At 40.7% G+C, this 23,819-nt stretch overlaps 1 protein-coding gene across 1 annotated transcript; it reads left to right on the top strand.

Annotated features, from left to right (window-relative positions):
- Nucleotides 1-1,754, top strand: LOC135622163 (gibberellin 2-beta-dioxygenase 6-like). Its single transcript, XM_065123809.1, has 3 exons — nt 1-488; nt 773-1,094; nt 1,424-1,754. The coding sequence occupies exons 1-3, from the start codon at nt 46-48 to the stop codon at nt 1,652-1,654; spliced, it is 996 nt and encodes a 331-aa protein (XP_064979881.1). The 5' UTR covers nt 1-45; the 3' UTR covers nt 1,655-1,754.
- Nucleotides 1,755-23,819: the final 22,065 nt, after the last annotated feature.

Below are 23,819 nucleotides of genomic sequence, written 5' to 3'. Positions count from 1 at the left end.
TCACTTGATTCCTAGCCCTCAGCAGAGTGCGCAAGAAGGAAAACCATGATGTGCGACCCTCCTTTCGATAGGTACAGAGATCTGTTCACTGGCTCTATCCTGCAACGTTCACAACATGAAGGACGCCAAGTTGTGGAAGAGCATGAGCTCCCAGTGATAGACTTGCGCAGCCTGAGGAGTGAGAACGTAGAAGAGCGGTTGTCTTGCGTCTCAGAAATCGTGAGGGCCTCATCGGACTGGGGCTTCTTCCAGGTGCTTAACCATGGGGTTAGCAATGAGCTATTGGGTGAGATGAGTAGGGAGCAGAAGCGGCTGTTCGAGTTGCCCTTCGAGATGAAGGCCAGCGCCAAGCTCCTGAATGGCTCATACCGCTGGGGAACTCCGACCGCAAAATCTCTTGATCAGTTCTCGTGGTCAGAAGCCTTTCATGTTCCTCTCGCTAACATCTCTGACCCAGATTGCTGCAGCTCGGAGTTCGGTTCTCTGAGGTATTTTCCCTCTTGATTCAAATCCACTGAAATCTCCAGAATGCCCACCATCGGTGTCTTCTATGTCCAAGTGCATCATTTGTGAAGATTGATTGAATAATGGATATGAATCATCCTTTTAGTGTTTCTTTTGTCGATCGATTCTAAATTACGAACATGTACTAGAACAAGTATTCGGCCGAACGGAATAAACTTGATTGAGATAACAGGACCATTCTCTATATTATTAATAGGATTAATCATAACAAGTCATTAAACTGACAAAGAATATATTGCACCTCCAGTGATGCGATGGAGAGGCTTGCAGGCACAATGTCAGAGCTGGCTCGCATGCTTGCAGGAGTTCTGGCCGAGAATCTGGGGTCCCCTGGGGATCAATTCACCAAGAGCTGCAGCAAGAGCACATGCTTCCTTCGGCTGAATCGTTATCCGCCATGCCCATTCTCACCAGAGACTTTTGGTCTGATGCCTCACACCGATAGCGACTTCCTCACCATCCTTCATCAGGATCAAGTAGGTGGTTTGCAACTGAGGAAGGATTCCAAGTGGATCGCTGTCAAGCCTAACTCAGATGCACTTATAGTCAACATTGGAGATCTCTTTCAGGTATATTCTGCACGATGAAGATCGAAATCATTTTTACTCCCTGTCAAAGCAGTGCTCTCAAATCATTTCAAATGATTGCAACCGTGGAAGTTTGCTACCGGATGGTGGGGAACTCACAGTCAGTAATTGCGGCAAGGCTGCATCTACTTGCGGCCACTTTTACTCGAGCCATGGCCCATGAGATCACTTTGAAGAGTAACCTTTATCCACGATTTCACAAGACTAATGAATAACCACTAGTTTCTTCTTATTTCTTCTCTTCCACACTTTATTTGTTGATCACCAGAAAGTATTTTCAAACTAATGGTGATCAACATGGTTCGTGGTAGGCATGGAGCAATGATGTCTACAAGAGTGTGCAGCACAAGGTGATGACCAATACGAAGGTGGAGAGGTATTCGGTAGCTTATTTCCTTTGCCCATCAAACGAGTCCACCATAGGGAGTTGCAGGGAGCCTTCCATCTACAAGAAGTTCGCTTTCGGGGAGTTCAGGAGACAGGTGGAAGAGGACGTGAAAAGAAGTGGATATAAGGTGGGGCTTCCAAGATTTCTCCTCTAGCTAGCTTGTTTCTGTAACAAAAAAAATATATATGATATCACTAGGCTGCAACATTTAATATGGAAATACAAGAAAAAGAGGATATGTCCTGTTTTTATCATTCTGAAACCACAATATTTGCTTGTTCATTTAACCGGTGGCCACTTGACCTCAAATGAACCCTTCTATTCTTATCCAAGATAATTGCAAGAACACACAACCATGCATAACTTAAGAACTCAACAGAGATCTTTAGGTCAAAATGTACTGTACTGGAAAAAGAATTATTTGTTTAAACCAAATTCTTTCTTCTTATCACGACTCTTGTCCCCAAAATACTTCTTGTTCCACATCTTTTCTTTTCGGCTATTTCTTGTTTCACCTTTGATCCTTTCTAGCACACTGATTCGACTGACCTCTAAATGTCAATGGCATCCACCATATTGATATGAGAAACCTCAAAACCAATCAGATGTTTTCTCGAAGAAAAGCCACCGATTCAGGAGATTAGCCAAAGATAAACGGATGTTTATGTAGTTAGTTCTCATTATGTGTTGGCCTGGGAGAAGGTTGAAAAATATAATACAATGAATAAAAAGTACTTTTAAATCTGTAGTGCTTTCTAAAAGGACCTATTTATATTAATAACAAATAAAATATAAGTTTTTAAAGAATAATAAAAATATATCATATTCCATCAAATCTTCTCATCCTCATCTATTTATCTTAATATAAATCCTTATTTTTTGTTTTATCTAATATTATATATTTGAATTAATCTTATCACACTCCTTTAATTCAAAATAATTGTAACTTGAAAAAAAAAGTTTTTTCTTTTGCTAAATTTTTTGTAAAGATGTCGATAAGCTAATCTTTAGTGCTATAGTAATCCATTTAAAATTTTTATTTATTAACCAGTTTACGAATAAAATGATATCGAACTTAATGCATATGTGGAAGACAGGATTCTTTATCATTACAATAATAAACTTGTTGTTGTAGTAGATTTGAGTTGGTTCATCTTGTTTTTCTTGAAGGTTTGTTAGAATTCTTTAAAACTAAATTGTTTGATATGACTTACGTATAGTTATAACATACTTTGCCTTAGAAGCAACATATTATTGATTTTTTATTATCTATGAAATCACACTTGAGCCAAGGCTGAATATAAATCAGTAAGTGTTTTTTGTATCCTCTGCACAACCGGTCCAATCACTATAAGTATAAGAATAAAATTTAAAATTTTTTATTTATAACAAATGCATAATCGAGAATTCCCTTGATGTATCTAAGAACTTTATTAGTTGCTAATGCTTGCTAGGGTTGTCAATTTGGATAACAAGCTAACTACAAACATAATATTCGATCTTAAATGTGTGAGATAAATTAACCCTATAATTAAACTTCTATATTGTTTTCATCTATTTTTTTCAACTCTATTATCTAGCATAAGTTTATCATTTATATTCATTGGAGTATTTATTCTCATATGAATTTTTTTTTAAATCTTTAATATATTTTTCTTAGCATAAAAAAAATTAATTTGTATCTTGAATAATTTTCGATCATAGAAAATAATGTAAAAGCCCTAGATCGGTCATTTCAAAATTTGACATCATATTTTTCTTAAATTTAGTAGATATATTTGATGAATTTTTAGTATAAATCATATCATCCACATATAAACAGATAATGAAAATTTTCATACTTTGAGCTTATATATATATAATTGGCTAACTTAAAATTTTTCTAAAATTATGTTGAGGAAAATACTTATCAATTCTATTGTTCCATGCCTATGGTGTTTGTTTCAAACTATATAATATTTTATCTAATTTATATATTTTATCTTCTAGTCCTTTAATTTTAAATCCTTCATGATGCTTTACATAAAACTTCTCTTATAAATTTTCATTCAAAAAGACTAATTTAACATTAAATTGATAAACCTATCATTTTTTGTAGACTATTAATGCTAATACTATTTTAATTATATCAATTCTAGTAATTGCAGAAAATGTTTATAAACAATCGATACATGAAATTCCAATATACTTAACAACTAAGCGAGATTTATATTTTTCAACTAACTATCGACATTAAATTTTGACTTATATATCCATTTAAGTCGAATTGCTTTGTTTGCTTGGGTCAAATCTACTAACTTTCAAGTTTTATTTTTTTCAATAGCTTGTGGTTCATCATTTACTACTTGCACATATTCTTCCTTCTAACTTACAACTTGGAAATAAGTAAGTTTTAAAACAAAATATATAAAATCACTAGATTGATATATCTGTGAAAGACTTCAAAATTTACTTAAAGGTGTTTCAATATCACAAGAATAACTTGAATTAGAATTATTTAAAATATGAGAAGATTCATATGAGATATTAATAATAGACCATGTATCATGTGCTTTATCCAATTCTTCTTCTACAACTATTAGAATTTTAACTACTTTAGAGTTTCAAACTTCTTCTTCATCAAAAATAAAATTGATTAATTTGAAAGACCCATTTACGCCCGATGATATTTTGTATGTGATGAAAGGGTACTAAGGTCCATGTAGAGTTATGGATGAGAGCATCATATTCGTCACACATGGCTTTCTACCAATGAGAAGATTTTTGAGCTTGAGTGATTGTAGTGGGTTCACTAGCCTCAGTGGAGGAACTTATTATAGCATGTAAGTCAAGGACTTGACATGGTTTAAAAATACTACTTTTGGAGCGTGTTGTCATTGGATATCTAGGGGGGATATAAGTGGTAGATTGTGTTGGTGGTATAGCCGAGGGCGAGTCACTATCATGGATCGGGCCAACCGTCGGTACGATAATGTCACTAGGTCTAGGAGAAGGTAAAGCTAGTAGTAATGTTGCCGAGGGTATTACTTCATTAATAGAGGAAACTTATGAGGAAGGGAGTGGAGAAATAGAGAGAGTGAGAAGCTGTTGAACTGGAGTAATAGTAGTATGCGGATCTTGAGGGTAAGGACTGGATGGTGTCATTGGAGGTTCGTGTGATGAGATCGGAGAGATATTCCAGTGATGCATGTTTATCAGAGTAGCTTGCATGGTAGGATTAGTTTGAAAAAGAAAGATAGACTCCTAAAAAATAACATGACATGATATAAAGACTTTTTTAGTTTGAGGTTCATAGCATCGAAAAATATTATATTCAAGAGAGTAGCCTATAAAAGTGCAAGGCTTAGATCGTGGTGTTAGCTTATGTGACGTATAGGGACGGAGCCATGGATAACATAAACAACTAAAAACTTTGAGTTTATGAAGGTTTGGAAGCTTGTGAAATAATTTTTCAAATGGTGACTAGTATTATAAGACTGGAGTGAGCATATAATTAATGAGATAAATTGTAGTTTGAAAAGCTACTAACCAAAACGGTGGTGGCATAGATGCTTGATGTAGAAGGGAGAGACCAGTTTCAACGATATGCCGATGTTTGCGTTCGGTAGAGCCAACCAATTGGGGAGTATATGGGGGTGACTTGAGGTGTTGTATACCATAAGTAGAGAGACAGGATGTGAGGGCTTGATATTCGCCTCCGCCATCAGAGTAAACTGTTTTAATGGAAGATTGAAAAAAATTCTCGACCAACTTTCGAAAGTTGGTAAATACTGTAGAAACATCAGACTTATAGTAAAGAGGATATAACCATGTGTACTTAGTAAAAAAATCTACAAAAATGATATAAAAGCGAAACTTATCAAAAGAAGGAATTGGGGCAGGGCCCCATACGTCGGTATAAATGATTTCAAATGATTTAGAGCAAGAAATGAAGGTTATCCCAAAAGACAGTTTATGACTTTTATTGCAAAGACAAGCATCGCAATGATTGACATTGCTATTGATTTCCAAGGTAGGAAGAGAATAACAAGAAAATAATTTTTGCTGGATAAAAGGGGAGGGATGACCAAGACGACGATGTCATACATCAACCGGAGCTGCGATTGAAGAGTGAGCAGTAGGAAGGGTGATTTGCGAAGCAGATGGCCACTCATAAATGTTATCTTTGTTTTGGCCCTAGACTAAGGATGCCCTTGTGCTCAAATCCTTAACAAGAAAAAAGTTAGGAAAGAATTCAATTGAGGTATTATTTTGTTTACAGAATTGAGAAACGGAAATGAGGTTTTCTTTTAATGTTAGATGCACACAGAACATCATCGGGTGTAAAAATTGTGGTAAGTGAACTAAGCGCTGAGAAACCAGAATGAGTAATAGGAATTCTTTTACCATCACCGATGATGATATCTTCATTTCCGTCATAGTTGTTACGGATGGACAAGTTTTGAAGATCAGAGGTGATGTGATGAGAGGCGCCCGAGTTCACAATCCAATTAGTTTAGGTAGGAGTTGGAGTAGCCATAAAATTCGCCTGAAGCAGGGAGCAGGGAGCCTGGGGCGAGACCGACAGACTTTCATTCTTATCTTCTATTCTTTCTTTCAATCATAAAGTCTAAAACCTTTTGTCTCACTATTATATCCTACAAATAAGCATTTAACACTTTTGTTATCAAACAACACAACCAAATACCTTTAAATGACTAACATATTGTCACGGACTTAGTTGGTTTTGCCTAAGCCATGCGGCACCCTTGCGTGTTTGTCCGCAAAGGTCAGCCTCCCCGAAGCCTCCCATGTCCCTTAGGACCCATAAAAGAGAGAAAGGGTTAGAGAAAATGCCTCGATCTATAAGCAAACATTTCCAAAAACACTTCATAGACAATGAAAATTATAAACAGACTTTACAAGCTTTGAACAGTTACATAACAAAGGGTAAAATGATTCACTATAGATCGAAAATCTCTCACACGTGTCCACATGACACAACATTTTATTTACAAGCCTAAAGTGGCCACCAACCTAACTAAAATGGGACTATTAAGCTTTCGGTCATCCCTCTACATACTGTGCAGAGCATGAACATACCAAAAGATACAAATATATATAAGCATTTCATCAAACATTATATTTCAAAGTTTGTCCATGACATTCTCCCCCACTTATTCCTTCGACATCCTCGTCGAAGCCTTTATCGACACTGCAACTCCTCATATTGTTGAATCTCGTATTTTGATGATGAAACTACTTGATATATGTTTATGATTTAATCTACGTTTTGAGTGACGCAGGATGCTTCGATCAGGATGAGACAATTAAAGCAGGATAATCATGTTGTGCCGAAGGAACATGTCAGAAGATTGGACGTCGGGCCGGTGGATCGGTCGACGTATCGACAGAAGGCTTCGGGCCGTGGACTCGGGCATCGGGCCAAGAAGAGCGGGTATTGTGCCAAGGATATCGGAGTTGCGGAGTCAACTGGCCGATTGGGCAATAGGCTGCACGAGAGGACGATGCGCCGAAGAATCGGACGAAGCGTCGAGGGACCAATGACATGTCGGACAACTTGGTTAATTGCTTAGGATTAATTGTCTCGATCGAAGTTTTGATTTGTTGTGCAGGATTAACTACGATGAGAGTAAGACAAGCAGCAGGTGTTGCGCCGGAGTCAAGATCATGATCACGTTGGGAGTTCGAGAGTTCGACGGAAGTTCGGACGGTCGTCGGAGGTTCAGCGAGAACAGATCCGAGAAGTCCAGAAGCTTGCCAAGCGAAGCTCGTCGGAACTCGCCAAGTGGATCGTCGCAAAGTCCAGGAGTATGCCGGATGTCCGCAGAAGGATCACCGAGGGTTATCGGTTGATCGACGGAAGTTGGCAGGAAACTCGCCGGAAGAAGCGATTGACGCATCGGAGCAAAGCTGCAGAAGTTGTCTTAGAGTTAATCGTAGTTAGCATGATGATTAAGCATGAAAATGGGAGGTGATCCCATTAGCTTAATCTTGGGGCAATTGGGCCCCTGAAAAGATTCAAAGTGGGCCGAATGGAGTGAACCATTCGGACCCTGATTGCACTAGGAGGTGCAACCGCCCCAGCCAGGAGGTGCAACCGCCTGGGCTGTGGGGTTGGGAGGTGCAACCGCCCCAGCCAGGAGGTGCAACCGCCTGGGCTGTGGGGTTGGGAGGTGCAACCGCCCCAGCCAGGAGGTGCAACTGTTGAATCTCGGATTTTGATGATGAAGTCAATTGTCATTTGTTATCTAATATATGTGTTGAGATAAGTGTGCAGGATTAACTACGATAAGAGTAAGACAAGCAGCAGGTGTTGCACCGGAGTCAAGATCATGATCACGTTGGGAGTTCGAGAGTTCGACGGAAGTTCGGACGGTCGTTGGAGGTTCAGCGAGAACAGATCCGAGAAGTCCAGAAGCTTGCCAAGCGAAGCTCGTCGGAACTCGCCAAGTGGATCGTCGCAAAGTCCAGGAGTATGCCGGATGTCCGCAGAAGGATCACCGAGGGTTATCGGTTGATCGACGGAAGTTGGCCGGAAACTCGCCGGAAGAAGCGATTGACGCATCGGAGCAAAGCTGCAGAAGTTGTCTTAGAGTTAATCGTAGTTAGCATGATGATTAAGCATGAAAATGGGAGGTGATCCCATTAGCTTAATCTTGGGGCAATTGGGCCCCTGAAAAGATTCAAAGTGGGCCGAATGGAGTGAACCATTCGGACCCTGATTGCACCAGGAGGTGCAACCGCCCCAGCCAGGAGGTGCAACCGCCTGGGCTGTGGGGTTGGGAGGTGCAACCGCCCCAGCCAGGAGGTGCAACCGCCAGGGCTGCGAGGCTGGGAGGTGCAACCGCCCCAGCCGAGAGGTGCAACCGCCCAGAGCTCAGTCTTCGAGCTAGACTGGGCGGTGCAACCTCCTCTGCCAAGAGGTAGCACCGCCAGAGCTCAAGTTTCGAGCTCTGCCAGGCGATGCAACCACCGAGCTCAGTCTTCGAGCTCTGGCAGAGAGGTGCATCAGCCTGAGCTCAGTCTCGAGCTCTGCCAGGTGATGAAATCACCAAGCTCAGTCTTCGAGCTCTGGCAGAGAGGTGGATCAGCCTGAGCTCAGCTTGGAGCTCTGCCAGGTGATGCAACCACCAAGCTCAGTTTCGAGCTCTGCCAGGTGATGCAATCACCAAGCTCAGTCTTCGAGCTCTGCCAGGTGATGCAACCATCGAGCTCAGTCTTCGAGCTCTGGCAGACAGAAGCAATCGGCAGAGCTCAGTCTTCGAGCTCTGCCAGGCGGTGCCACCTCTCCAGTCGAGAGGTGCAACCGCCTGATCCCAGAATTCTGGGATTTGATCGATTTGATCGTTTTGAGCTCGAATTTTGAATTGGGTTGAGGCCTATAAATACCCCACCCATTCAGCACTGAAAAGATACAGACCTACACCGAAATCTTGATCTTTTCTGTGATTCTAAGAGCTCAAAAGTGTTGTAAAGCCTTTAAGTCTCCTCCTTCTGTTCTTCAAGTTTTCAATTGTAAAGTGAGGAGAGAAAGGTCTGTAAAGGTTGTCTCCTAAGCCTGTCAAAAGGAGAGAAACTGTAAGAGGGAAGTTTGGCCTTCGCCCATTGAAGGAAGGCACCTAGTTGACGTCGGCAACCTCATCGGTGGAGGAAGCCAAAAGTGGAGTAGGTCAAGGCTGACCGAACCACTCTAAATCTCTGGTTTGCGTTTATTTTCGAGCACTTTATCATTACTGCAAACCTCCCTCATCACTACTGCTCTCTGCGCTTTCACGAACAAGTTCTAAGTGCTGTTCTTCCAAATCTGCATTCAGACGTAAATTCGTATTTTCATACATTACAGTTTACGTTTACGTTTGATTCTGCAGAACTGTTTTCCGCGCTTTTACGAACGAGCTTCTTTGCAGTTTACGCTTACATTTTAATCCTATTAATAACTGCAATCTGTCCTCTACGATTTTACGAACGAGTTTCAACATTTAGACGTAAAACTGCATTCAGACGTAAATCGACTTTCCTCGCTCTATCATCAGATTTCAGTTCACGTTTACATCTTGATTTCAACTACATACTGCCTTCTGCGAGTATACAAACGAGTTTCAAAGTTTAGACGTAAATCTGCGTAAAACTGCGTTTAGACGTAAATCTGCGTTTAGACGTAAAACTGCGTTTAGACGTAAAACTGCGTTTAGACGTAAATCTGCGTTTAGACGTAAAACTGCGTTTAGACGTAAATCTGCGTTTAGACGTAAATCTGCGTTTAGACGTAAATCTGCATTTAGACGTAAATCTGAGTTTAGACGCAAAACTGCGCTTAGACGCAAAATTGCGCTTAGACGCAAAACTGCGCTTAAACTCAATCTGCGCTTAGACGCAAACTGCACTTAGTTACAAACTGAGAATTTGCTTTTGCATCATAATAGTTTTTGAACAAACGCAGCTTTTGGTTTTTAAATTATTGTAAGATTTCCGCTGCACTAATTCACCCCCCCCCTCTTAGTGCTCTCGATCCTAACAATTGGTATCAGAGCAAGGTTAACTCTCTAAAGGATTAAAACCCAAGAGAGATGGCATACGCCGGAAACCAAGAGGGGCATTCGATTACACGTCCACCCATGTTCAGTGGAACGGACTACACTTACTGGAAGACCCGAATGAGGATCTTTCTGATTTCTATGGATTTTGAACTGTGGAACCTTGTTGAAAACGGTTTTTCAAAGTCTTCTCTTCCAATGATCGATTGGAATGAGTTGGAAAAGAAGGCTTTCGCTCTTAATGCAAAGGTTATGAATGCCTTATTTTGCGCACTTGATAAAAACGAGTTTAATCGTGTTTCAACTTGCGAAACTGCTTTTGATATTTGGCACACACTTGAAGTGACCCACGAGGGCACAAGTAGAGTTAAAGAGTCAAAAATCAATCTGTTGCTGCATTCTTTTGAACTTTTCCGAATGAAACCGAGTGAAACCATTGGCGACATGTTTACCCGTTTCACGGATGTCGTCAACGGTCTAAAAGGACTCGGAAAGAGCTTTTCGGATTTTGAGCTTGTTAACAAGATACTAAGATCCCTTCCTAAAAGTTGGGATCCTAAAGTCACTGCTATTCAAGAGGCAAAAGATCTGCGAAATTTCCCTCTTGAAGAACTAATCGGGTCATTAATGACCTACGAAATGACCTGCAAAGCTCATGAAGAGCAAGAAGACATCCTTCCAAAGAACAGGAAGGATATGGCACTTAAAACTTCTGAATGCCACTTGAGAGAAAACTCAAGTGATGAGGATTGTGACGATGACTTGGCACTTTTGACAAAAAAGTTTAAGAAATTCTTCAAAAGAAACAAGTTTAAAAACGATGTGAAAAATAAACTTGAACCCAAGAAGGACCAAGTAATCTGCTACGAATGTAAAAAGCCGGGACACTACAAGAGTGATTGTCCCCAAGTCAAGAAAAGAACAACAAAGAAGAAGGCGCTCCAAGCAACATGGGATGATTCGAGCGCATCTGAGGAAGAGGAGTCCAACACCGAGCAAGTTGCTCATTACGCCTTTATGGCCATCGAAGAGGAGGTAACGGATTTATTAGATGCTGATTTATCTTTCGATGAATTATTAAATGCCTTCCATGATTTATTTGATGAATGCAAAGTTATAAATAGAAAATACAAGTTGCTAAAAAAGGTACATGATAATCTTACTTGTGAGTTTGATAAGTTAAAAGTCGAACATCATGGTAGTTTAAATTCATGTATCAAATGTCATGATTTAGAAACTATACAAAAAGAAAACTTGCTACTTAAGGACACCTTGAAGAAATTCGAGGTTGGTAGCAAGTCATTAAACATGATCCTTACAAACAAGGGTCATGCTCCCAAAAGAAGTGGGATTGGATTTGTGAGGAGTCCTCACCGAAATCCAACTACCTTTGTAAAAGGCCCCATCTTACATGTTCAACACCAAACCAAGTGCAACTTTTGTTGCAAATCTGGACACAAGACACATTGTTGTCCATTCAAGAAAATAAGTCCAAACAAATTAATTTGGGTTCCTAAAGGAACCATGATAAACTCTATGCAACATGATAGAAAATGTAGATCTATTTATGAGGCACCCAAAAGCAAATGGGTTCCTAAAGATCATCCCTTTCTATAAAAACATTAAAAGTCTAGGCCGGAGCAAGAAATAATTTTCTGCTCCTTGACTCTCATAAACCAAGAATCAAAAAGGAACTCACAACAAGTGGAAGTTGTGAAATCACAAAAACGATACAACCTTATTAGAAACATATGATATCCTAATACCCTCCTGATCTTCAAAACCCGTTCATCTACGAATTAATTCTTGTAGAAACTAAATATGTCATGATCTTAAAAGGGATACCAAACAAACATACGTATGCACGTTAAAAGATCTATCTTGATTGTACAAAGAGCTTCTTCCTTAAATAAAAACTCATACGAAATCATGTAACAAACATTAATTGCTCTGAAACTCTCCTCAAGGCAAAGACCCCCTAATCAAATCATCTTAGGTGCTCACCTGCTGCAGGCGGTGGCACCTCTCCAGCTGGCGGTGGCACCTCCAGCCATCACGGGTTGCCAGAGGTTGCACCGCTCCAGCCAGAGGTGCAACCGCCAGCAAGCTCTGCCCTTTAAAACCACACTAGGGCCGGCTAAGAAACCGACCCCAACTCACCCCCATTTCCTCCTCTACTCTTCCAAGTCTCCTCCATTCCCATTTCACTCCTCTAAGCCTTCCAAATACCTCCCATTTCGGAGCAAAACATCAAGAATACTTCCTTCTCTTGAAGATTTCACAAAGGTACTCTCTAAGAAGCTCTTAAATTCTGTTTTGTTCTTCATTTACTTTAGCTCATCATCATGCCTCTAAACAGCAGTAGTAATGGGATCTAGAAGATCCTCAAGGGACAAGGGAAAGAGGAGAGTAGTAGAAGAGTTTGATCTCACTCTTTTTTATTCCAAAAACCATGCTGAAAAATTTCTCTCCTTCGAACTAAGAAGTATCAATAAGGGAAAATACGTAGATCTGAATGAACTAAGAGATGTAGAGACTATCCATTGGTTTGCAAACCTAAATCTACTTCCCATTTTGCAGATCAACGAACCCATTTATCCTAGACTAGTTAGATTGTTTTACAACAACATGCAAATAGATGATGAAGAAAGGATATCAACCTATCTCTTAGGACAACACATCTCAATCACTGATAGATTCATTTGTGATATGATAGGTATTCCCATGAAAAGCATAGGACTTTACTTTAAAGGATCATGGGATGAAAAAACTATTGAAACATCCTACGTTGAAGCCTTAGGAACAATCCTTGCCAATCCTAACATAGAATCTATTCCTAAAAGTTGTGAACATCTAATGCCCTTTAACACTAAGATACTTCATCATATCATGACTAGTATAATTCTTCCTAAGCAATACCATCATGATGAAGTGAGTCAATTGGAATTAGGAATTATGTACCTAATCATGAAAGAACGTGACATTTGTCTTGGCTATCTGATCCAACAAAACATGTTGGAATTATCTACGAAAGATATGATGCTCCCATATGGTGGAATTATTACTAGAATAATGAAAGCTTACGACATTCAAATACCACTAGAAGAAGAAGTAATGAAATCAGATAGATTCAGCATAATTAACAAAAATCTACTTCACCGACTAAGATGTCACTATAGAAACGGTAACTAGGTTAGAATGCCTAGAAGAACTGATCCCCCTCAGCCTGAACCTGAACCTGAACCAGAGCCGGAAACCCCAGTCTTTAGGAGTACCCACTCTCCTCCGATCTGTCCCTTTGAGGAAACACATCCGGTTGAGCAAACTCACACATCATCCATCGAAGATATCGGGATTCGGATGGACCGATTTGAACAACGACAAGAACGGCTTGAACTTCGACAAGATCAAATCCTAACCGAGCTGCAGCAAATCCATCGACAATTTGACTCTTTACTTAGGCACTTTAATCTTCCACCTCATGAATAAGCTTGTATAAACATCTGATGTTTTTGATATGACATGTTGTAAACTCCTTATGTTATTCATGAAGGACTTTGTCTTTATGGTTACCTGATATGCTGTACATATGTTACCCTGATATGGTTATCTTTGTCTGTGTAAGCATATTTGCAAACATCTCTTGTTGTTTATCTCGGTTTTTGCACTAAAACTAAAAAGGTTTAAAAGCCTATGCCTTGAAAATATGAAGCAACATACCAATGTAAGTTGATAAGTCAGCAGTATGACATTGATATGGTTGCTATTGTTAATATGATTGCTATCATGCCATGTATCAAGATATCAAACAAAAATTTGCATCATACGAGCTGATATCTTACCATGTGATGCAATGCTATACTTGCTGAAATATAAATCCTGCTATGCAATACGATATAATGCTGCACTTGAAATAATTGTGTTACTACATCAAAAGCTTAACACTCAAGAATCAAACGCATTGATATTAGACATCACTTTATACGAGATCATGTCTCTAATCATGATGTAACCATAGAGTTTATTGATACCAAACATCAACTAGCTGATATCTTCACAAAACCCTTATGTGAAGAACAATTTGATTACATAAGAAGAGAATTAGGAATGTTGATGTGTCCGAATACTTAAACTAGTTAAAATTATTTTTCGAATGTTATTACTATTACATGCCTTGACAACGCTTGATCAAATAACATGTTGCAAATTATCTGACAAATATTTTTAACCAAATGCATGTAAGAAGTTCATTTTTCGGGTTGTATGCTAAAAATGGGATGTTCCCGTACACACTTATGAAAACTCTTTGGAAAATGACTTTCCTCCGTCAAGCAAAAACAATAAAGAGATATATGTGTCATGACTTCCTTTATATGCTTGATAATGCTATCATGCTTTTTGTTGATGACAAAGGGGGAGAAACATATGAATTGATAAACACTATGTCATAGCTGAACTGCCATAATCATATCTATGTCATAGTTGCAAATACTTGAGTGATGCTATAAATAATGTTATGCCATCCTTGCATCACCCAGAGATATGTGAACATGTGCTATAGTTTGCATCAAATCTTGATTTGATATTTTATATTGTGAAGAAAATGCAAACTTGCTAGAAAATGTCAAATGTGTGCATCATGTAAAAAGTCCTTCGTAGCTTTATATGATTACATGATGAATGGTTACAAACACAATCATACAAACTTGATGATGTATGTCATGCCTTGAAATCATTCTTGAAGAGATACATCATGATGGGCATCATGATGGGAGCATTGATAAGTTTAACTGATCTAACTTATCAATACGTCACTTGAATTCTTAGGTCTTGAATTCAAGGTTGACTTATCTCAACCATGGCATATAGATAGGGGGAGTTAAGGACAACTCCTTTATCAATTGATTGTCATCATCAAAAAGGGGGAGATTGTTGAATCTCGGATTTTGATGATGAAGTCAATTGTCATTTGTTATCTAATATATGTGTTGAGATAAGTGTGCAGGATTAACTACGATAAGAGTAAGACAAGCAGCAGGTGTTGCGCCGGAGTCAAGATCATGATCACGTTGGGAGTTCGAGAGTTCGACGGAAGTTCGGACGGTCGTCGGAGGTTCAGCGAGAACAGATCCGAGAAGTCCAGAAGCTTGCCAAGCGAAGCTCGTCGGAACTCGCCAAGTGGATCGTCGCAAAGTCCAGGAGTATGCCGGATGTCCGCAGAAGGATCACCGAGGGTTATCGGTTGATCGACGGAAGTTGGCCGGAAACTCGCCGGAAGAAGCGATTGACGCATCGGAGCAAAGCTGCAGAAGTTGTCTTAGAGTTAATCGTAGTTAGCATGATGATTAAGCATGAAAATGGGAGGTGATCCCATTAGCTTAATCTTGGGGCAATTGGGCCCCTGAAAAGATTCAAAGTGGGCCGAATGGAGTGAACCATTCGGACCCTGATTGCACCAGGAGGTGCAACCGCCCCAGCCAGGAGGTGCAACCGCCTGGGCTGTGGGGTTGGGAGGTGCAACCGCCCCAGCCAGGAGGTGCAACCGCCAGGGCTGCGAGGCTGGGAGGTGCAACCGCCCCAGCCGAGAGGTGCAACCGCCCAGAGCTCAGTCTTCGAGCTAGACTGGGCGGTGCAACCTCCTCTGCCAAGAGGTAGCACCGCCAGAGCTCAAGTTTCGAGCTCTGCCAGGCGATGCAACCACCGAGCTCAGTCTTTGAGCTCTGGCAGAGAGGTGCATCAGCCTGAGCTCAGTCTCGAGCTCTGCCAGGTGATGAAATCACCAAGCTCAGTCTTCGAGCTCTGGCAGAGAGGTGGATCAGCCTGAGCTCAGCTTGGAGCTCTGCCAGGTGATGCAACCACCAAGCTCAGTTTCGAGCTCTGCCAGGTGATGCAACCATCGAGCTCAGTCTTCGAGCTCTGGCAGAGAGAAGCAATCGGCAGAGCTCAGTCTTCGAGCTCTGCCAGGCGGTGCCACCTCTCCAGTCGAGAGGTGCAACCGCCTGATCCCAGAATTCTGGGATTTGATCGATTTGATCGTTTTGAGCTCGAATTTTGAATTGGGTTGAGGCCTATAAATACCCCACCCATTCAGCACTGAAAAGATACAGACCTACACCGAAATCTTGATCTTTTCTGTGATTCTAAGAGCTCAAAAGTGTTGTAAAGCCTTTAAGTCTCCTCCTTCTGTTCTTCAAGTTTTCAATTGTAAAGTGAGGAGAGAAAGGTCTGTAAAGGTTGTCTCCTAAGCCTGTCAAAAGGAGAGAAACTGTAAGAGGGAAGTTTGGCCTTCGCCCATTGAAGGAAGGCACCTAGTTGACGTCGGCAACCTCATCGGTGGAGGAAGCCAAAAGTGGAGTAGGTCAAGGCTGACCGAACCACTCTAAATCTCTGGTTTGCGTTTATTTTCGAGCACTTTATCATTACTGCAAACCTCCCTCATCACTACTGCTCTCTGCGCTTTCACGAACAAGTTCTAAGTGCTGTTCTTCCAAATCTGCATTCAGACGTAAATTCGTATTTTCATACATTACAGTTTACGTTTACGTTTGATTCTGCAGAACTGTTTTCCGCGCTTTTACGAACGAGCTTCTTTGCAGTTTACGCTTACATTTTAATCCTATTAATAACTGCAATCTGTCCTCTACGATTTTACGAACGAGTTTCAACATTTAGACGTAAAACTGCATTCAGACGTAAATCGGCTATCCTCGCTCTATCATCAGATTTCAGTTCACGTTTACATCTTGATTTCAACTACATACTGCCTTCTGCGAGTATACAAACGAGTTTCAAAGTTTAGACGTAAATCTGCGTAAAACTGCGTTTAGACGTAAATCTGCGTTTAGACGTAAAACTGCGTTTAGACGTAAAACTGCGTTTAGACGTAAAACTGCGTTTAGACGTAAATCTGTGTTTAGACGTAAAACTGCGTTTAGACGTAAATATGCGTTTAGACATAAATCTGCGTTTAGACGTAAATCTGTATTTAGACGTAAATCCGAGTTTAGACGCAAAACTGCGCTTAGACGCAAAACTGCGCTTAGACGCAAAACTGCGCTTAAACTCAATCTGCGCTTAGACGCAAACTGCACTTAGTTACAAACTGAGAATTTGCTTTTGCATCATAATAGTTTTTGAACAAACGCAGCTTTTGTTTTTTAAATTATTGTAAGATTTCCGCCGCACTAATTCACCCCCCCCCCCTCTTAGTGCTCTCGATCCTAACAGCAACCGCCTGGGCTGCGAGGCTGGGAGGTGCAACCGCCCCAGCCGAGAGGTGCAACCGCCCAGAGCTCAGTCTTCGAGCTAGACTGGGCGGTGCAACCTCCTCTGCCAAGAGGTAGCACCGCCAGAGCTCAAGTTTCGAGCTCTGCCAGGCGATGCAACCACCGAGCTCAGTCTTCGAGCTCTGGCAGAGAGGTGCATCAGCCTGAGCTCTGTCTCGAGCTCTGCCAGGTGATGAAATCACCGAGCTCAGTCTTCGAGCTCTGGCAGAGAGGTGGATCAGCCTGAGCTCAGCTTGGAGCTCTGCCAGGTGATGCAACCACCGAGCTCAGTTTCGAGCTCTGCCAGGTGATGCAATCACCAAGCTCAGTCTTCGAGCTCTGCCAGGTGATGCAACCATCGAGCTCAGTCTTCGAGCTCTGGCAGAGAGAAGCAATCGCCTGAGCTCAGTCTTCGAGCTCTGCCAGGCGGTGCCACCTCTCCAGTCAAGAGGTGCAACCGCCTGATCCCAGAATTCTGGGATTTGATCGATTTGATCGTTTTGAGCTCGAATTTTGAATTGGGTTGGGGCCTATAAATACCCCACCCATTCAGCACTGAAAAGATACAGACCTACACCGAAATCTTGATCTTTTCTGTGATTCTAAGAGCTCAAAAAGTGTTGTAAAGCCTTTAAGTCTCCTCCTTCTGTTCTTCAAGTTTTCAATTGTAAAGTGAGGAGAGAAAGGTCTGTAAAGGTTGTCTCCTAAGCCTGTCAAAAGGAGAGAAACTGTAAAAGGGCAGTTAGCCTTCGCCCATTGAAGGAAGGCACCTAGTTGACGTCGGCAACCTCGTCGGTGGAGGAAGCCAAAAGTGGAGTAGGTCAAGGCTGACCGAACCACTCTAAATCTCTGGTTTGCGTTTATTTTCGAGCACTTTATCATTACTGCAAACCTCCTTCATTGCTACTGCTCTCTGCGCTTTCACGAACAAGTTCTAAGTGCTGTTCTTCAGAATCTGCATTCAGACGTAAATTCGTATTTTCATACATTACTGTTTACGTTTACGTTTGATTCTGCAGAACTGTCTTCCGTGCTTTTACGAACGAGCTTCTTTGCAGTTTACACTTACATTTTGATCCTATTGATAAATGCAAACTTTCCTCTACGATTTTACGAACGAGTTTCAGCATTTAGACGTAAAACTGCATTCAGACGTAAATCGGCTTTCCTCGCTCAATCATCAGATTTCAGTTCACGTTTACGTCTTGATTTCAACTGCATACTGCCTTATGCGAGTATACAAACAAGTTTCAAAGTTTAGACGTAAATCTGCGTCTAGACGTAAAACTGCGTTTAGACGTAAATCTGAGTTTAAGACGTAAATATGAGTTTAGACGTAAATCTGCGTTTAGACGTAAAACTGCGTTTAGACGTAAATCTGCGTTTAGACGTAAAACTGCGTTTAGACGTAAATCTGAGTTTAGACGTAAAACTGCGCTTAGACGCAAAACTGCTCTTAGACGCAATCTGCGCTTAGACGCAAACTGCACTTAGATACAAACTGAGAATTTGCTTTTGCATCCTAATAGTTTTTGAACGAACGCAGCTTTTGGTGTTTAATCGCTGTAAGATTTCCGCTGCACTAATTCACCCCCCCCCCCTCTTAGTGCTCTCGATCCTAACAATTGGTATCAGAGCGGGGTATTTCTCATTTCGGATTTACACCCGAGAGAAATGACTTTTCAAGAGGGCTGTTCGGTCTTTCGTCCACCGTTCTTTAACGGATTGGACTACACTTATTGGAAAACTCGAATGAGAGTTTTCTTAATTTCTCTAAATCTGGATTTATGGAATATCATTGAAAACGGTTTTCAACTTCCCTCCAAACCGATGAACGAATGGTCGGTTTTGGAGAAGAAGAATTTTTCTTTAAACGCAAAGGCTATGAATGCCTTATTTTGCGCATTGGACAAAAATGAGTTCAATCGGATTTCTACGTGTGAAACGGCTTTCGATATTTGGCGCACTCTTGAAATCACGCACGAGGGAACTAGTAGAGTCAAAGACTCGAAAGTTAATATTCTACTGCTTGATTTCGAGCTTTTTCATATGAAACCAAGCGAAACCGTTGTTGACATGTACACCCGTTTTACGGATGTCGTCAATGGTTTAAAATCACTTGGTAAAAGCTTTTCGGATTTTGAACTCGTTAACAAAGTTTTGCGCTCACTTTCTAAAACTTGGGATTCAAAAGTAACTACTATTTAAGAATCGAAAAACTTGAACCATTTTCCACTTGAAGAACTAATTGGTTCATTGATCACATATGAAATGACGTGCAATGCACGTGAAGAACTTGAGAACCACCTTCCAAAGAACAGGAAGGATTTGGAACTCTGGACAAATGAATGCCACTTGAGCGATGACTCAAGTGATGAGGACAATGATGAACAAACCAACCTTCCAAAGAACAGGAAGGATTTGGGACATAGAACATTTGAAGACCACTCGAGCATAAGCTCAAGTGATGGTGAACTTAAAATGAAACGAAAATTAAAAAGCAAAAAGAATGGAACTACTTGCTTTAAACGCAAGAAGAAGAACAAAAATTGGGATGAATCGAGCTCCTCCGAAGAAGAGAAAGTCAACAAAAGCAAGGCGGCAAACTACGCCTTAACAGCCTACAATGATGAGGTAATCGAAATCCCCCTAATTTACTTCGAAATTACATGATGCTTTTCATGATGCACTTTTCTTTTTCTTTAAATTTTCTTGAAAATTATATTTTTAATAATTTAATAATGAAAATGCAAAAATATGATCATGCTTGTAATCTTGAAAATGATAATGAAAATTGCATGTCTTATGTTAATGCAAGATAGAAATCTAATGATTTTACACCTAGTGAGATTAATCTTATTTATGTGCTTGAGAAGCAAGAATGTATATTTTGATGATTTTCATATTGCTTTTCAATGACGATACATGGCTTTTGTCTGGAAGGCTTGATATTTTTCATTGTCTTTGTTTATGAAATATAATGTATGGTTTTGACATAAAAATAAAGATTTGAGCATGCTATTATAAAGTCAATCATAGATTAAAACTAAAGAGGTTTTAGGCATCTATAAGAATCATTCAAAATTATGTTCAATGAAACCTTGCTTAATGTTGCAATGAAAATATTAAAGTTATACTTGATGATTTCAGATTTGACAAATGCTACACTTTAAATATGAATCATTCTTCAATCAGATTAAATGCTTCAATCATTTTCTATCTCTAAGAGTTCTCGATTTTGGTGAAATACAAGTGATAAATTCATTTATGATATCTTGTAAATCACTTGAATTATGAATGAGTTTTTCTTTTTTATGATGTGTTAAAAGAATCACTTAAAAAGAAAATGTTTTTCCCATTTTATCGAGATTAATGATTTCATGATATTATGTGAATCTCGAAACTGATTTTGATGAAATAGTAATAACGTTATTCATGTTATAAATCTTAAAAATGATAATATGCTTCATGTGATAATATGAATACATGAAACACTTATGATATTCTGTGTATTCATAAAATATTTATCTCATCATCCAATAACTCTTCTTGATATTCCTTATGAGATGAAATGAAATAATGCATGAAATACAAATGAGGAGTTAATGATCATGCATAATAGGATGTAATGAATTCTAGATACCATCATTTGAATATCTATGATCATGCTGCCAAAATGATATATCATGAATGCTTGAATATCATGTTTGATATGCTCATGATGATGATTGATTTTTCAGTATCATGCATAAATTTTTTGAAATGTAATGTTAATGAATTTGTGCATTGAAACTATAATGATGCACAAATAAGAATGATTACTTACCTTTGTCATGATTTAGAAATTGATGTAAAGGGTTTTTCCCTTGTTGACAATGACAAAGGGGGAGATAGCTAGTTTGCACAAGTCAAGAAGATGCAAAAACTTGATTGCCAGCTTGCCTATCGTAAGTAGCAAAGATTGCTAACTTGCTTATTTCAAGAAGCAAAAGTTGTCTTCTTGAACATCACCATCTTGAATATCTCAAGAAGCAAGACTTGCAACTTGCACATTACAATAGGAAGCAATAATCATGAGCCTACACAAGAAAGTTATCTTGCATTTGCTTTCAAAGTTTTTTGCTAGCTTGTATATTGTGAAACTTGTACATCGTAAAAATTGCTAGCTCGTAGTCTAAAGAGAAGCGAAAAGCTGCTATCTCAAAAGAAGCAAATGTGCTATCTTGCCTATCTCAAGAGGCAAAAATGCTAACTTGCACTTCTAGCAAAACTTGACAAATTTGCATATATCAAGAAGCAAGAGTTGCTTTCTTGAACATCTCTAGTTTGCTAGCTTGCATGATATAGAACTTGCTATCTTGAACAATACCAAAAGTGCTATCTTATATGTTATAAAACTTGAATATCTAAAACTTGATAGCATGAATGTCCTAAGCATGATATAACACCTGCTAAATCTTCTAGCTCCAAGATTGCATGATGATAAAACTTGATACTATGTTTTTCATGCAAAGAGAAGAACCAATATCACACACAAACACTTGATTATAGTACTTCTCCTTTTTGTTGATGACAAAGGGGGAGAAGTATGTTGATGACATGACATGTGATGCATAAGTTTATGCATAAGTTCATGTTGACGTGTTGCAAGTATTCATGATGAATATTGCAATGACTTGAATTCAGTTTGAATTCAAGGTTCTATCAATATGGCATATTGATAGGGGGAGTTTGTTTAAACTCCGGGAGTTAAGTTTAACTCCGTCATCAAGTGGTTGTCATCATCAAAAAGGGGGAGATTGTTGAATCTCGTATTTTGATGATGAAACTACTTGATATATGTTTATGATTTAATCTGCGTTTTGAGTGACGCAGGATGCTTCGATCAGGATGAGACAATTAAAGCAGGATAATCATGTTGTGCCGAAGGAACATGTCAGAAGATTGGACGTCGGGCCGGTGGATCGGTCGACGTATCGACAGAATGCTTCGGGCCGTGGACTCGGGCATCGGGCCAAGAAGAGCGGGTATTGTGCCAAGGATATCGGAGTTGCGGAGTCAACTGGCCGATTGGGCAATAGGCTGCACGAGAGGACGATGCGCCGAAGAATCGGACGAAGCGTCGAGGGACCAATGACATGTCGGACAACTTGGTTAATTGCTTAGGATTAATTGTCTCGATCGAAGTTTTGATTTGTTGTGCAGGATTAACTACGATGAGAGTAAGACAAGCAGCAGGTGTTGCGCCAGAGTCAAGATCATGATCACGTTGGGAGTTCGAGAGTTCGACGGAAGTTCGGACGGTCGTCGGAGGTTCAGCGAGAACAGATCCGAGAAGTCCAGAAGCTTGCCAAGCGAAGCTCGTCGGAACTCGCCAAGTGGATCGTCGCAAAGTCCAGGAGTATGCCGGATGTCCGCAGAAGGATCACCGAGGGTTATCGGTTGATCGACGGAAGTTGGCAGGAAACTCGCCGGAAGAAGCGATTGACGCATCGGAGCAAAGCTGCAGAAGTTGTCTTAGAGTTAATCGTAGTTAGCATGATGATTAAGCATGAAAATGGGAGGTGATCCCATTAGCTTAATCTTGGGGCAATTGGGCCCCTGAAAAGATTCAAAGTGGGCCGAATGGAGTGAACCATTCGGACCCTGATTGCACCAGGAGGTGCAACCGCCCCAGCCAGGAGGTGCAACCGCCTGGGCTGTGGGGTTGGGAGGTGCAACCGCCTGGGCTGTGGGGTTGGGAGGTGCAACCGCCCCAGCCAGGAGGTGCAACCGCCTGGGCTGCGAGGCTGGGAGGTGCAACCGCCCCAGCCGAGAGGTGCAACCGCCCAGAGCTCAGTCTTCGAGCTAGACTGGGCGGTGCAACCTCCTCTGCCAAGAGGTAGCACCGCCAGAGCTCAAGTTTCGAGCTCTGTCAGGCGATGCAACCACCGAGCTCAGTCTTCGAGCTCTGGCAGAGAGGTGCATCAGCCTGAGCTCAGTCTCGAGCTCTGCCAGGTGATGAAATCACCGATCTCAGTCTTCGAGCTCTGGCAGAGAGGTGGATCAGCCTGAGCTCAGCTTGGAGCTCTGCCAGGTGATGCAACCACCGAGCTCAGTTTCGAGCTCTGCCAAGTGATGCAATCACCAAGCTCAGTCTTCGAGCTCTGCCAGGTGATGCAACCATCGAGCTCAGTCTTCGAGCTCTGGCAAAGAGAAGCAATCGCCTGAGCTCAGTCTTCGAGCTCTGCCAGGCGGTGCCACCTCTCCAGTCAAGAGGTGCAACCGCCTGATCCCAGAATTCTGGGATTTGATCGATTTGATCGTTTTGAGCTCGAATTTTGAATTGGGTTGGGGCCTATAAATACCCCACCCATTCAGCACTGAAAAGATACAGACCTACACCGAAATCTTGATCTTTTCTGTGATTCTAAGAGCTCAAAAAGTGTTGTAAAGCCTTTAAGTCTCCTCCTTCTGTTCTTCAAGTTTTCAATTGTAAAGTGAGGAGAGAAAGGTCTGTAAAGGTTGTCTCCTAAGC

This window comes from Musa acuminata, chromosome BXJ2-9, assembly GCF_036884655.1.
Source record: "Musa acuminata AAA Group cultivar baxijiao chromosome BXJ2-9, Cavendish_Baxijiao_AAA, whole genome shotgun sequence".
Classification (NCBI taxonomy): Eukaryota; Viridiplantae; Streptophyta; class Magnoliopsida; order Zingiberales; family Musaceae; genus Musa; species Musa acuminata.
Note: the sequence above shows the minus strand (reverse complement) of the source record. Positions and strands in the feature narration are given on the sequence as shown.

Bases quoted from the DNA above. Each gene is read 5' to 3' on its own strand.
- LOC135622163 (XM_065123809.1), top strand. From the start codon at position 46: ATGATGTGCGACCCTCCTTTCGATAGGTACAGAGATCTGTTCACTGGC. The intron at 489-772 runs GTATTTTCCCTC...TTGCACCTCCAG, and splicing joins TCGGAGTTCGGTTCTCTGAG to TGATGCGATGGAGAGGCTTG. The intron at 1,095-1,423 runs GTATATTCTGCA...GGTTCGTGGTAG, and splicing joins ACATTGGAGATCTCTTTCAG to GCATGGAGCAATGATGTCTA.